General features: G+C 37.7%; 1 protein-coding gene across 2 annotated transcripts; it reads left to right on the top strand.

The window, feature by feature from the left end:
* The first annotated feature begins 226 nt into the window (after nt 1-226).
* Nucleotides 227-13,581, top strand: SPATC1L (spermatogenesis and centriole associated 1 like). 2 transcript variants are annotated; one of them, XM_070737902.1, is made up of 5 exons: nt 227-422; nt 3,225-3,482; nt 5,907-6,221; nt 10,343-10,494; nt 13,255-13,581. In XM_070737902.1, the coding sequence occupies exons 1-5, from the start codon at nt 227-229 to the stop codon at nt 13,579-13,581; spliced, it is 1,248 nt and encodes a 415-aa protein (XP_070594003.1). The 2 variants fall into 2 exon arrangements, with proteins under 2 accessions (XP_070594003.1, XP_070593994.1); XM_070737893.1 differs by having other exon boundaries at nt 3,225-3,515.
* Nucleotides 13,582-15,291: the final 1,710 nt, after the last annotated feature.

The following is a 15,291-nucleotide window of genomic DNA, read 5'->3' as shown; positions in this document are numbered from 1 at the left end:
TTGTATATACAAACCTTACCTTATTTCACAGCAGAAAGGCCAGTCTGGAAGAAAATGCTGCAGAAGAGTATCCAAGTGTTCTCTTAAGAACAGATGACATCATAATTGTGTAGAAACATTCTAAGCTTCATAATTTCCTCTGAATCTCTTGAAACACTGAGGTGACCTGTCTAGTCAAGGCTGTCCCTAATAAATTAATCCTTCCTCACCAGTGAGGAAGAGGAGGATGACAGAGGAAAGAGAGTGGATAAAAAGAATTCAGGAAGAAAATGCACATCTCAAAAATCAAATTAAGCTGCTCAGAGAAAATTATGAATTACGCACATTGTTGAGTCAGCAATCTGAGAACAACATTCAGCCCCAGTTAATAGTATCTCAGATTTCTCCTTCATATCCTGAAACTGGTTCATCAGTAAAAACAGGTAAGTAACATGCCAAGTGAGCTTGTTAAAAGCAATTGCTATATAAATGTTGTAAATATGTTTCATTTGTATCCAAATTAATACTGTATATACAATTCAATAGGATGTTTGTGAATTCACCTATTGGAGCACGACACTTTGGTCAAATCTGTATAATGGGAAGTATATTGGGCCAACGAGGAAAGGCTAAACATGATTTAAATAGCAGCAAGACAAATTATCCTGATTTGCTCATTTATGAATGTGCATATGCACATGCACACCTTCAGGATTTTCACAATTTTAATTTCAGCATTATCATAGTATTCATTTTCAGGGTAAACACCATTATGGAAAGCATAACAATGAAATAAAACATTGTAAGCCAAAGAAATTAAGGACACAAAATAAGGCAAGGAAGAAATTGCACTTATACTTCCCACATCTTTTTATACTTTTCTAAGACATATTTCCTGTAATTGGGTCATATATTACCTTTCTTTGGGCTTTTCATCTCTTTCTTTTTGAGGACTATCAATTACTGTACATCCAACCACAACTTTTTTGGTATTCTCTTCCTTTTAAACCATTTACTCTTCCTTCATTTTTTGCAGGTAAGACCCCATCAAAATGGGGTTAAACTTGTTTAATATTGGTCTGTCACTTTGGCATTCAATCAACATTCATCCAGCATCCTTTCATTCCTATGGTCCATGATACCACCAAGTTGTCCTTAGGCCAACTGATACTTTCACATAAAATGTTTTGATAAAACTGAAAAAGTGTTTAAAACAGCTTCTACATACATACATACATGCTACATGAAGCATTTCCTGTGAACAATATCATTTTCTTTCATACTCATAAAGTTGAAATGTACCTTGCAGTAATCTTATCCAATCCACTTTCCATTATAGGATATATTACTGTACATCATATCTGACAGTTGGCCATCCAGTCTCTCTTTGAAGGTTTCCAGTGAGGGAGAACTCACAACTTTGTGGGACAGCCTGTTGCTGCAGTGAGGTCTTGTGTAGTCCAGAAATCGAACTGATCAATAAGAACACCTGGATCCCCTTTTACACATACTACTGTCAAACTAGTTCACCTAATCCTATACTGGTACCTTTCCTTTATTTCCCCAGTTTTGCATTTCTTTCTGTTAAACTTATAAGGCAGTCTCCAATTTAGGACAGCTTATTTAGTGACTGTTCAAAGTTACAACGGCACTGAAAAAAGTGGCCTATAACTGTTTTTCTCACTTACGACCACTGCAGCATACCCATGGTCACATGATTAAAATTTAGATGCTTGATGGTTAATATTTATGATAGTTGCAGTCTTCTGTGACCTTTTGACAAGCAAGGTCAATGGGAAAGTGCTTCACTTAACAACCATGTTACTAACTACACCAGTGATGCACTTACCAACTGTTGGAAGAAAGGTCATAAAATAGGACAAAATTCACCAAATAAATGTCTCACTTATCCACATCAATTTTGGGCTCGATTGTGGTTGTAAGTCAAGAACTACCTGTATTACTGATTCCAACACACTGTTCAAGACAATTTAGTTCTATTTGAATGTTCTCACTTTCTTCCAAATACTATCCATCCTTCCCAATTTTGTATCATCTGCAGACTTGGTATTTCGTCCTTAGTTCTGACAGAAGTCCATCAAGGTCTTGCAGAACTCTGATCCAACCCATTTGTTGCTATTTTATTTTATTAAGGAATATCATAAGGTACCCTTGCCACAAGCTTTGCTGTGGACCAAGCACACTGGATCAATGGCATTATTCTGCTGGTAATAATTATTACCATAATTTGCTTTATCAAACTGGCTAGCTTTCATTAATTGTAGCTTTTATCCATGTGCTCAACATGCATGTTGCTAGACCTAAGCTTTTCCTGATTTTTGAATTTTTTTTTCCACATTTCTGTCTGTTCTGGAGAGCTTCAACACTTCTATTTATTTATTTTATTTTTATTTATTTATTTTGTCCAATATACAATACACATTGAAGAGAATAGACAAGTAGTAATATATATAAAGAAAAGGATAGAAGAAAAGATAAAAATAGAGGAGAAGATATATGAAAGGAAGAAAAGATAACGGAGATAAAGGAGAGACAATTGGACAGGGGATGGAAGGCACACTAGTGCACTTATGCACGCCCCTTGATCAGGACTTTCCTGATGCATTTCAGTAGACCAATTATCTCCTCAAATCTCCCACTTGATGCTCTTGCCAAACTCCTATTTGCTCTTTCTGTTGGTTTGCTCAGAGGGCTTAGGGCAACTTTTATTTATTCATCCATCTCTCTCTCTCTCTCTCTCTCTCTCTCTCTCTCTCTCTCTCACACACACACACACACACACGCTTCTCTCCCCACTCTATACAAAAATATTAAAAGTTCCCAGATAAAATGATGATAATAATTGCTTGTAGTAATGTCCTTGCTTTAATCTGCTGTTCAGTTGGGATACAAAAGTCACATTCAATATCAAAAAGAATTCAATACAGCTTATTGATGTTCAAGAAAGCATGTTTGGACTGTGAAGATTATTTCTGCATATATTTTGGGAAGATATTTTGAAGCATTTCAATCAGTACAGATAGACCTGTTATCTCAATTAATTTTCCAAGGACAGGTTTATCAATAGACACCATACTAGATATGTTCATTGATAATGTTTTCTAGAAATAGCATACGCTCTGATGATGTCAAAAATGTTTTGCTAAATCATGTCAATTTCTAGATATGTTCATGATATACATGACATAAGTGTAACTATTTCTATTGTTTGTTTTTCTTTTCAGCTCAATCTGTCAGAAAAGATTATAATTATTCTCCCCACATTCTTTCCAAAGAGGCCAACATGTCCTATCCTAGCACCCAGTCACCAATTAAATTGTTCCACGTTGATCCTGTTATTATTCAATCAAGAAACGAAGATAGGAAATCGGCATACATCTCAAATATACCGTATTCTACCATGCCTGGAAAACAGCGTGAAGAACCCACAGACATGTCAATGTTAAGGAAATCTTGGGCTGCAGATGCTCCTTTCCCTAGTGGTGATAAGGTTCAAACATTTCCATTTAGCGTTGGTGAGAAATTATATTTGATGTCAATCAAATTGTATGTGTATATTTTAGGTACATGTTTGCAGAGTTAATGGGATAGAGTTTGTTCTAGAAGCATCTGAATGTTTTCCACTTTCAGTCCATGAGAACAAATGTATAGTGTCAAAGTAATTATCATGAGTGACTAAGTTCTATCTGTGGACAAATCTAAGCATCAGCTACCCAACTCCTTATTTTAGTTGCTATTTTTTAGATCTTCATGATACAATTTAGAGATGAGATAACCTGAAATATTAACACATTCCAATTATGGTTGCTCGAGATTTAACATACTGGCTGTGATTTTCAATTCTTTATCTAAAACTCCTAGAACAGCGATGGTGAACCTTTTTTGGTTCATGTGACAAAAGGGTGGGGAGCATGGGTGGGGGAGCATGCATGCATGCCTACACACATAATTCCATGCATCCCCGTGCATGTGTGTGGGACCTCCCTCCCTTTATTCCTGGCACGAGTTGGCACATCTGTTTTTCGCTCCCCCCAGGCTTCAAAACTTTTCTAGAAACCTGGAGAGGGCAAAAACGACCTTTCCCAGCCCCCCGGAAGTCCTCTGGAAGCTGGAAACTGCCCATTTCCCAACTTCCAAACAGGGTCTCCGGGGGGATGGAGAAGGCCATTTTCGCCCTTCCCAGGCTCCTAGAAAGGCTTCTGGAAGCCTGGGGAGAGCAAAAAAAAAAAGGGACTTCCGGTCCAACTGGAAGCCGGCAAACAGAACGTTTCTGGTCTCTGAGGGGCCTCTGGGGGGGATGGGGAAGGCCGTTTTTGCCCTCCCTAGGCTCCTAGAAAGGCTATGGAGCCTGAGGAGAGTGAAAAATGGACCTTCCGCACCCCTTCCAGAAGTTGGAAACAGTCTGTTTCCCAACTTCCAGTGGGTCCAGAAGGCCCAAAAATCAATTGGCTGGTACCTGACCCGAGCTCATGTGCCAACCAATATGGCTCCACGTGCCACTTGTGGCACATGTACCATAGGTTCACCATCACAGTCCTAGAAGTAGAACTGGTGTTCACATCAGATAAACACATCAAATTGCTCTGTCAAGGTATCTTTAAAACATCAACATTCTGTCAGTCACATTTAGTATACATTTAATTATGAGCTTTCCTCTATAAATAAACTTGTTTAAACAGCTTATATAAAGCTACATCTACAATATTCTTTCCTTCTATTTGGAAATAACTTTTTGAAGGTCTTCATCATTTTTAAGTAATATTGGACTTTTAATTGCTTAATAATAAGCTATCAATTTTAGTAAACAAATATGTTAAAAGCAATGTCCTGATGTTTTAGGAATTTCACTATTTGACCCTTTATTGTCAAATTTATCCATTCATTCATACTCTGAACTTAAAAAAAAACCATGTTCAGATTGCACAAGAAACTGTAATGCCTCACCACTCAAATCTTTTGTCATAACTTCACAAGGTTTAAGCAGTCAACAGTCCAATTTTTTTTAAAGAGCCCTAATGAAAATGAAAAGATCTATTTCATTTGAGATATCTTATAAAGAAAACCTATCAGATCAAAAAGAAATCACAGCACATGCCATCAAGTCATTTTCAACCCCTATCAAACACATAGATAGATTTTCTTCATTAGGTTTTTCTCCAAGATATCACTTCCATTACATTGGGCATTCTCTAATAGATAAATGTGAGATTTATGCTCTATGAACGGCACACTGTACTAATAACAATTTCAACACGAGCCACCTCTTTCTCTCTCTCTCTCCCTCCCTCCCCTCCCCTCTCCATTGTAATTCAAAGAGGACAACAGGACACAGCCTTTATGAAGCCCCGGTTATTTATGGCCTATTTTATGTGATGGTGAACCACCTTTTCCTTGGGTGCCAAAAGAACATGTGCGTGCTCTATCGCACATGTACGACTGCCCACACCCATAATGCCTGGGAAGAGCAAAACCTGCTTCCCCCCACCCCACAGAGGCCCTCTGGAGGCTGGAAAAGGTCTGTTTCCCAACATTTACACAGTAGGCTCATGTTTCACCCTCCCCAGGCTCCAAAAGCTTCTCTGGTGCCATGGGAGGCTCTATTGAAACCAAAAACATCTTTCCAGAACCTCTGTGAGAGCCAAAAATAAGCTGGCTGACACACACATGCACGTTGGAGCTGAGCTAGGGCAACAGCTTGTGTGCCAGCAGAATGGCTCCGCGTGCCACCTGTGGCACCCGTGCCATAGGTTCGCCATCACTGGCCTAACTATTCACAGAAGATATGGAGAACAGTGAGAGGGAAATATTTATTTGGGGTTGACGTGCCCAGTAAAACGAATTTGTAAAAACCATTTGCTGTTTTATTACTCTTGACGTAACCTGTTGCTAAATCTGCTTAGCTGCAGCTCATTACAAAACAGGAGGACTTCTGAATCCGAAAGAAAAGCTTAATTCCTCAACATTGTGGCCAGAAGAGTCACCTTCTTCAAGGACATACAAAGAGGATGCCCAAGCACAGACCACATTTTCTAATGATGCAAACACCCCAAAAGGAAGGTGTCCTGAGAGACAGCCCTATTGCTTAGGAGGTAATGCTATGGAAACCAGTACAGACAAAAACCAGCTTGAATCTCAAGAGATGCCTCGGAAGAAGAGAGTCTGGTTCTCCGATTCACCTGCTACAGACAAGTTAAGGAAGTTCCATACGTTCTACCTGAATGGTAATACGGAAACTTTGTGGTTGTTTCATGTTGCAGATGTTGTCAAGCGAAACCCTCACTCCCCTGCCAAAATCCTTTTAGAGTTTTCACATCTCTGTGTGGTATAAGAGAATAAGAAATTTGAGAATTTAAATGTTAATATTTTATTGCTCATTAGACATTTTAATTAATTAATTAATTAATTAAATATATACAGTAAAACTACTGAATGAACTCTCTGTGGGAAACAAAATAAGAGACTATACAGAAAAAACAATCATTCTGATGATTAGAGAAATTCAATTTAGTAACTGAATTTAAAATGATAATCTATTTGAAAAACAGTATGATAAACAGTTTTATAAGCAGTTATCAGTTTGATAACTGTCCTGTTTTCATTCTGATGATTAGAGACTTTCTAATTCAATTTAGTAACTGAATTTAAAATGATAAACTACAATGAGGCACCAGTAAAAACTCACGGATCCATTCACCAACCATCCATGTCAGATGTATAATTATTTTCTTGCTTTTTAAAATGTATTATATGCAATTTAGGTATACATAAAATGCTGCTTCCAGAAATAAATAGGGAATCATGCAGCTTTTCTGAGCACTTTAATTCATATTGTCCTTAATTCAATAGAAAAATGATCTTATCATGCAGAGCCACTCTAACACACAGTCTCTCAGACTATCCCGTATTTGGCATTATTTATTTAGAGTATAGTATATCATACATGGACTAGTGATTTTTTAAAAAATTACTTCTCTTTTCCTCCCCAGCACTCAAGATTATAGTTTGCTTTGTTTATGTAACAATCGTTGCATATTTTTGTCATCTCCTTTACTCACTGTAGATGGTGACATGAATGTGCCTGAATTTGTTATGTTATATTATAGTTATTGTATTGATATGCAGTGACCATCAGTTTAAAGTTATGATTAAGCAATTTAAAAAACTGTCCTCGTTTCATTCTGATGATTAGAGATTTTCTAATTCAATTTAGTAACTGAATTTGCTTTTTGTATTTTTTTTTTTAAATCCTGGAACTTTTTTTTAAAAAAGAATTCGATTACTGTACCTGTATTTTTCAGAGTATAAAATGCACCAGAGTATAAGACACCCCTTAGTTTTGGGGGAGGAAAATTGGGGGAAAAAAATCTACCTACCAGGTATTCTTCTGGCTAGTGTCCTTAGTCTGATCAGCTTCAGCACATTATTTTATCCCCTGGTTAGGGTTGGAAAAAAAATCAACTTTGGAGGGAGTAGCAATGAAAATAAGTCTGCAAAGATTTAGGGCTGGAAAAAAACTTATTTAGGCTAGTAATGAAAAAATCCTGCAAGCCAGGAAGATAATTAGTGCTGGGGTGGGGGGGGGGAGCATCAAAAAAGAGCTACATTCGGAGTATAAGATACACCCAAAATTTCAGCCTCTTTTAGGGGGGTGGAAAGGTATGTTTGCAGACATTCATTGTATCTTTTATTGGGAATCATTCTTCAACATTATAAATAAATGCAGGAATTTTAATATGTGATTCAACAGTTTACATTTCTGAATGGTCCCTAAAATATTCCATTGTAGGTAGATGTGCAAGTTAATTTCTCTCTCTCTCTCCATTTCCCATTCTAGCATTTACAATTAAAAGTAAAATAAATAGATAAGTAAATGTAAACTGATGGCAAACACACCTTGTGAATTCTTGATATTCTGACTTTTATTTGGGTCATATTAGGAGTTTTCCCTTCTGGGGGAATGCTATGATGAAAAAGAAGTGGTGTTCCTTCTGCTATAGGTTATATTTTATACCCAAACAAGCAGGATCTGACCATTGTTATTTCCCTGGATATCGTTAAATTTATGATATATTGGTTGACAGGATTATTACCGTATTTTTCGGAGTATAAAACGCACCGGAGTATAAGACATACAAAAAGTATTCTGAACCAAATGGTGTAGTAAAATATTATTTAATAAAATACCAGTGTAGCAGAATACTTTTTACAACCACATACACTTTTTACAAACTTCAAACTTGACAGCTTTAAGGCTTGTGGACTTCAACTCCCACAATTCCTCTTCCAGTCATGGTAGCTCAGGAATGGGAATTTAATGTCCACATGTCCTAAACTTGCCAAGTTTGGATACCCTAATGCCAGACTTTTGAATACCCTCCCCAGACTTCAGGAGCCTTGGGGAGAGCAAAAACAGTAAAAAAGAAGGCCGAAAATCAGCTGGCCAGTGTGTGCATGCTCACTGGAGCTGACATAGTGCAACACCTCGTGTGCCCTCAGATATGGCTTTGTGTGTTACCTGTGGTATGTGTGCCATAGATTTGCCATCACTGCCGTATACTATTTCAGACAAATGGTTGTCCAATCTCTTTTAAAAAACTTCCAGTGTTGGAGCATCTACACTTCTGAATGCAAGTTTTTCCATTGATTAATTGTTCTAACTATTAGGAAATTTCTTCTTAGTTCTAGGTTGTATCTTTCCCAGATTAGTTTCCATCCAATGTTTCTTGTCCTGTCTTCAGTTGCTTTGGAGAATTGACTCCCCCTTCTTTGTGGCAACCCAAACATGGGTTCCTCCTGGTTCGGACTGGTTCACCTGAATCAGTAGCAAGCCACAGGTGATGTCATGAAGATGTGACTGAACCATTTCTATTGGTGCTAGTTTGTGGGTATTACCAGTAATTGGCAGCCAAAATTTTTACTGCTACACTGTGTGTCTGGCTTTTTTTGTGGGTGTGGCTTAATGGTTATGTGACTGGGTAGGAGTGGCTTGCCGGCCATGTGATCAGGTGAGAATGGCTCAACATCGTTCAAGTGAACTGTTAAGTTCTCGACTTACAACCTTACCAGTGTTGCTCGCTGGGGTGACAATTTGATTTGTGTTTCCCGCGCTCTCCATCCTGGGTCACCCCCCACCTCAGGCTGGGTAGCTAGGCGAATGGGTGCTGCCAGAAGCATAAATGCTGCCAGCGCCCCTTCCACCCATGCCTTCTGCTTGCACCTCAGTGGGAGGTGGCCGCGTGAGGCTGGAGGGGAGGCAGGCAGGAGAGAGGGAAGCTTGTTCAAGGCCAGGAAGGAGGAAAGAGGAAAAAAGCAAGGAGTGCAGACGCAGCAGCAGCAGCAGAGAAAAAAAAGGAGAGATGAACTGAAACCAGTAATCCAGGAAGTGACAGCCGCTGATCAGTTGGAGCTGCACATGCATCTTCATTTCTGCCAGTGGAATTGCATTCCACCCCATTCTGCCTGCTGCCCATCCCTGTGTACCACTATCTTAAAAAAAAACTTTTAAAAAATTATTATTTTTTATTATTTTAATTTATTTTTTTCTTCTGTGCATGCTCAAAAGCAGAGTTTCTGGCACTGTGCATAGGTCGCCATCTTGTTTTTGGCATTTTTTTGGGGGGGGGGTGTTTGATATTTTAGCACCGTGCATGTGTGCGCATGCAAAGCGTGTGCATGCCCACAAGGTGCGGCAATGCGGCGTGGGAGGAAGTGAACTGGCAGCAAGGTAAATTAGAAGCCACCCCTGTTCTTTATATATTAACGTAATAATGTATTTATATATTTATTGATATATCAGCCATAATTTATTATAAGCAATATATATATTCTTTCTTACATTGAAATGAATGCTAAAAATATATGTGATCTCCTTACTTCTTCAATATGATTTCAGAATTGCTTTCTTCTACCATTAATAACATATTATTAATGAGAGCCAAATTTGTGTGGTGGTTAAGCTGCTGTTATACAAACTGTTGATCATAAGTTCTAGTCCTACTTGAGTTTATAAAAAATAGACAGGATAAATCAAATAAATGAATAAATAAGAAGTATTTATTACATTTCAGTGAAATTAAATTATTTAATAGAAATCTGATTTTTATTCTGCTATAAAAACAAATATAAATTATTTTTGATGCCATTGGGCTCCAGCAAGACTATTGATGTGCTCAAGATTTCTGGTTCAAGTGATTTTCTCTCTCACTGTCTTTCAATATTAATGTGATGATGAGTATTTATTTTAATCTAATAAGGGAAAAGTTCATTACAGACAGGCTATTTCATAGAAGTGTTTTGGCCATTCCTAGCTAAGATCATATCTATCTCTATTTTTTCCCTTTAGATATAGAAATTGCTCAAAACAACAAGAAAAATGGGCGCATTGTGGGAGAGATTGCTTTCCAGTTAGACAGGCGTATCCTTGCACATGTGTTCCCTGGAATTACACGGCTCTATGGATTCACGGTATCCAATATCCCTGAGAAAATAAAGCAAGTAAGTAATGTAAAGTAAAAGTGTTTTATCCGAACACTTAGAGATAAATGGATATTTTGTCAAGATTGTAGACCTGGATAAAATTTAGAGGTCTAGCTTTTGTGCCACTTGGCAGCATTATTGAGTAGAAGAAGGCAGCCTCTTAAGGTGTCAGAGAAGAGAACTCTGGTCATAATAAAATACTGTTACCACAAAGAAGAGGGTCGGTCAAATTATTCGCCAAAGCACCAGAGAGCAGGACAGGAAATAATGGTTGGAAACTGATCAAAGAGAGAAGCAATTTGGAATTAAGGAGAAACTTCCTATTAGTAAAGACAATTAACCAGTGGAACAGCTTGCCTTCAGAAATTGTGGGCACTCCATCACTGAAAGTTTTAAAGAAAAGACTGGACAGTTACTTGTCTGAGATTGTATAGTTCTCTTGCTTGAGCAGGGGGAAGGATTAGAAGACCTCTAAGGTCCCTTTCAGCTCTATTCTAATACTAATCAAACCTTATTTCTCTTCTTAACCAAATAACTTTCTAAACTTTGTATGAATGTTGATTTAGGTAAAAGACAATTACTAATTAGAACTAAAATAGCATGTTTGCATTGTGATAACTAGTGTTTCACTTGCAAAATATCCTTTAATTGTCTAGTAAAACAGGCCAGCAATCTCAAAATGAATTATTAAAATATAACCTAAATTATATAAAATATAACCTAATCTAAAAACATAACCTGTGTCATATGTATTGTGAATGATCCATGTACGTCTTAGCTGGTCACAGATTTTGAAGATCAAGAGACGGATGAGTACTGGCATTGCAGGCCACTGAGGCCAGTGTTCTTTTCACCCAAGTCAGAGAGTGAGAGTGAGGAAGAGTTAGGGACTGGAGGTCAGCCAGAGACTGTAAAACCTCCAGTTAAGGAATGGACCGAGTCAGAGAAGAATGGGGAATTAGGAGGAGGACCCCCTGTTAGATGCAAGGGTCAGGAGAATGTGATCTGACATAAATATCTGAAAAAGGGGGTTCTTGGCATTAGTAGATCTATGGGACAGTGGTACTTCTACTTACGAATTTAATTCGTTCTGTGACCAGGTTCTTAAGTAGAAAAGTTTGTAAGAAGCAATTTCCCCATAGGAATCAATGTAAAAGCAAATAATGTGTGCGATTGAGGAAACCACTGGGAGGGTGGAGGCCCTGTTTCCTCCCAGAAGATTCCTAAAGAGGCCTCATGAGAGGCTCCACGGAGGCTTCTCCCTGCCTTTTCCAGCCCTGTTTCATCCCAGGAGATTCCTAGAGAGGACCCACGGAGGCTTCTCCATGCTTTTTCCAGTTACAGTTTCAGAGGCTCAGGTTTGTAGGTGGAAAATGGTTACTGAGAAGAGGCAAAAAAATCTTGAACACCTGGTTCTTACCTAAAAAAGTTCGTAAGTAGAGGCGTTTGTAGGTAGAGGCACCACTGTATAAGACAGTGTTTCCCAACCTTGGCCACTTGAAGATATTTGGACTTCAATTCCCAGAATTCCCCAGCCAGCTGGCTAGGGAATTCTGGGAGTTGAAGTCCAAATATCTTCAAGTGGCCAAGGTTGGGAAACACTGGTATAACAGACAGCCAAAAGGAAAGTGGGTGTGGTGAACAACGTTCCTCATCATGGCTGCTGGAGAATCAAAGCTGAGAGGACTTTCTGAGTTCAAATCCTTTTCCTTCATGTCTGTATCACGCTTTGCAAAGTTTTACTGAACCATAAGTTTTGTCCAAGCTGCCAGAAATACTTCAAGGACTAAGATTTATAGCTCTCTGGCTCACAGCTGGGCTTTCTTATCTCCAACTCATTAGAGAAAAACCCTGCCAGTATGAAATTCCTGAGAATTAACTAGTAGATAGATTTTGTCTATGATCAAATTTCGAACAGTGTGCGTGGCTCTGTATTTCTGATCATTGCCCTGCCTGGACAGAACAATATGAAAACTTTTTTCTATTTCCATTGAAGCCACCATTTCCAACTCAATTTCTATGCTTTCTATGTTTCTAAACTAATCATTAAAACTGTGATATTCAGTTCTTAATTTTTATTTTGGTCACTGATCAGCATAAAATATGTGTATAAAAGGAGTGCATATTTCAAATTTCAGTAGAGAACTAGAAAGGCTTTTTAATGCATTTTTAAAAACAAATATACCTGAAAAAAATCAGAAGAATCAGGATTCGTTGCTGCTACATTAAATTTTTAGGTCCAGCTACAAATCTGAATCTTCTGAGTCTTGGCTTTTCCCCAAGGTGCATTGTATTATTATGAATAAACATTCATTCATATTCATGCTATAAGTGACTATAATGATGTTGCAATGATGTTGCAATATAGGATTCTGAGTTTATGTATGTGTGCAGGGGTTGTCTGGTGTGTGTGTGTGTGTGTGTGTGTGTGTGTGTGTGTGTGCATGGATTTAGACAGAACAATCTTTTCTGCATTTATAAGAACTTTTCTTGGACTATCAAAACTGAAGGTTTGGATCATGCTTGCATGGGGAAGCTTACACCAATAGTATAAACATCCACACAATTGCAAAGCTTCAGAGTTGTATCAGGGGAATAGCCAACTTAAAAATTAAAATATTTCAGAAAAAATATTATAAGATGTAGTTTACAATTTTTTTAAAAAAACTGTACAATTGTCAATTTTTCTCTCCTGCTTCTATTAGTATTATGCAAAATTCAAGCAGATTTACACTTCCATAAAATATTAACCATAGGTTTATATCTGACAATTCTTAGGTCTCCACGAGATCTTTAGATGGTTCTCTAGATGAGAAAAAATATCGAGCTATAACCCAGCGTTATCATAACCTGATTACCCACTTGGAGAAAATGGGCTACCGCACCGATGTCCACCCAGTGTTTAGTGAATTTCTTATCAACACATATGGGATCTTGAAACAAAGGCCTGACCTCTGCTCTAACCCTATGAATGACAATCCTAATGATCTCAGAAAGATGGTGATAGACATTGTCCCAGCTAAATTCCTTGGCGATACTTTACTGCTCTTGAACTGTTTGTGTGAACTTTCCAAAGAAGACAACAAGGCCCTTTTTGCCTGGTAATGCCTCCTGCAACATCTCCATTTTTAATAGAAAGAGCACCTAAGCACAGCATATATGTAATAAAGAATGCTGCTAAAAGAGGGTGTGGGGTAATACGTGTATGATTTTTTAAATTAAGCTGTGGCTGTCCAAATTACTGCTTCATGTTGTATGTAATTTGGTTTTGGCAAAGTTTATATTTCATGATATTTTTGAAAAACTGGTGATGTATTGATAATGTTTCATTGGTAACTGCTATGTCAGGTATATTTTGATGGGAATATCAATAAAGTGGAAGTGGTTGTTTGTTGCAACAGTTCACAAATTCCCAATTAAATCCTGCATTATTTCTGTGTGAGAAAGGAAACGCCTGTCAGACTATAATTTTATTTTGCTTGTTCCACTATGAGACCTATAAATCTCACATGACTTACTGTAAAATTTAAATGCTCAAAAAACACATATTTTTGTCATGTCTATAAAAAACCTGGGACATTTTGCTTCAATGGGAATAAAATGTATATACCATAGCTTCCTTTGGGTTGATAATAGCACTGTATATCACCATTTACCAGCATTGGTGGTACAAAACATTTCCAGTAGTACTTCCAAAATATTGGATTCAGGAATCCTGTCACTTAGTATGGCAAATGTTCATTCAAATGTTTGTCAATGTATTCAAATGTTTGAAAGTATAATAGACTTTCTTAATTAGTTTTAGACTGACAGAGAAAGGATTGACTTTTACCATAGGCTTAATTCCAATAAAAAGTCTGTGCATTTTTTCACAATGAACATAACTGCAATTTCAAATGCTATTGCAAAGCTGTACTTAGCAGAGTGGTTGATGGTTATCAACATTCTGTTTATGCTTGTAATTGATGATTAGGCCCCTTTTGAGGCTGTACACCACTAATGGAGGGGCGAATATATGGCTCCCCACATGCTGTTAAACCAGATGTTCCCACCACTTCAGCCAGGATGGCCAATGATTGGAAATGGTGAAAGCTGTATGCAACTACTCCTGAAAAAGCCAGGGATTCCCTAGACCCTAGACCTTTCATCAAATTTTATTTTCAGAAATGCTAGGCAGTTATTAGAATAATTTGTCTTGTTTTTCTTCTTTCTTCAAAGAGTTCTTCCCTCCCTTTACATATTATTTATGTGCCATTTATCTATTTAGTGAAGCATGAATTCTGCACAATTTTGGAAAGGATGAATTATTGTTGAATTTAATCAATTATTTCAGTCAAATGACATTAGAATGCTATTATATCTTTTCAAGGGAGACTCAGCTTTAAAACTATACTTAGCCAAAGAAACACGTTGGGTTCCTTTTGCCCACTCATTCTCTCTCAGCCCAGTTTACTTCATAGGGTTGTTGTAGAGAGAGTGCTATGATCACCACATTGAGAATTAATAAGGAAGTAAGTTAAGTGTATTCTAGAGAGCAAAATCTTACCTTGGCAAAAGTGTGAGGGGTCAAGAGACTGGGCAAAGCTTAGCTCTGAGAAGGTACATAACCTTCTAGGCAGAACAAGACACGGGCATTTGAAAGGAGCAAGTGAGAAAGTGTATGCTGCAATAAGTAAATTCTGCCCCTTGCTTCTTTTCATGTAATATCATACAAAAGGTAGAGCTTTTTTCCTCTACTGTGATCACAGTTCATTGTTTGACATTTTGGTATCATCATGTTGATAAACTAAGGCCTGTGAAAAGAAAGCAGGAAAT

The sequence above is a fragment of the Erythrolamprus reginae genome, chromosome 1 (genome assembly GCF_031021105.1).
Source record: "Erythrolamprus reginae isolate rEryReg1 chromosome 1, rEryReg1.hap1, whole genome shotgun sequence".
Taxonomy (NCBI): Eukaryota; Metazoa; Chordata; class Lepidosauria; order Squamata; family Dipsadidae; genus Erythrolamprus; species Erythrolamprus reginae.
This window is presented reverse-complemented; position numbering and strand designations above follow the sequence as displayed.

Coding starts and splice junctions, on each gene's coding strand:
- SPATC1L (XM_070737893.1), top strand. CDS start 227: ATGACAGAGGAAAGAGAGTGGATAAAAAGAATTCAGGAAGAAAATGCA. Junction 6,222..10,342: donor CCATACGTTCTACCTGAATG/GTAATACGGAAA, acceptor TTTTCCCTTTAG/ATATAGAAATTGCTCAAAAC. Junction 10,495..13,254: donor TCCCTGAGAAAATAAAGCAA/GTAAGTAATGTA, acceptor GACAATTCTTAG/GTCTCCACGAGATCTTTAGA.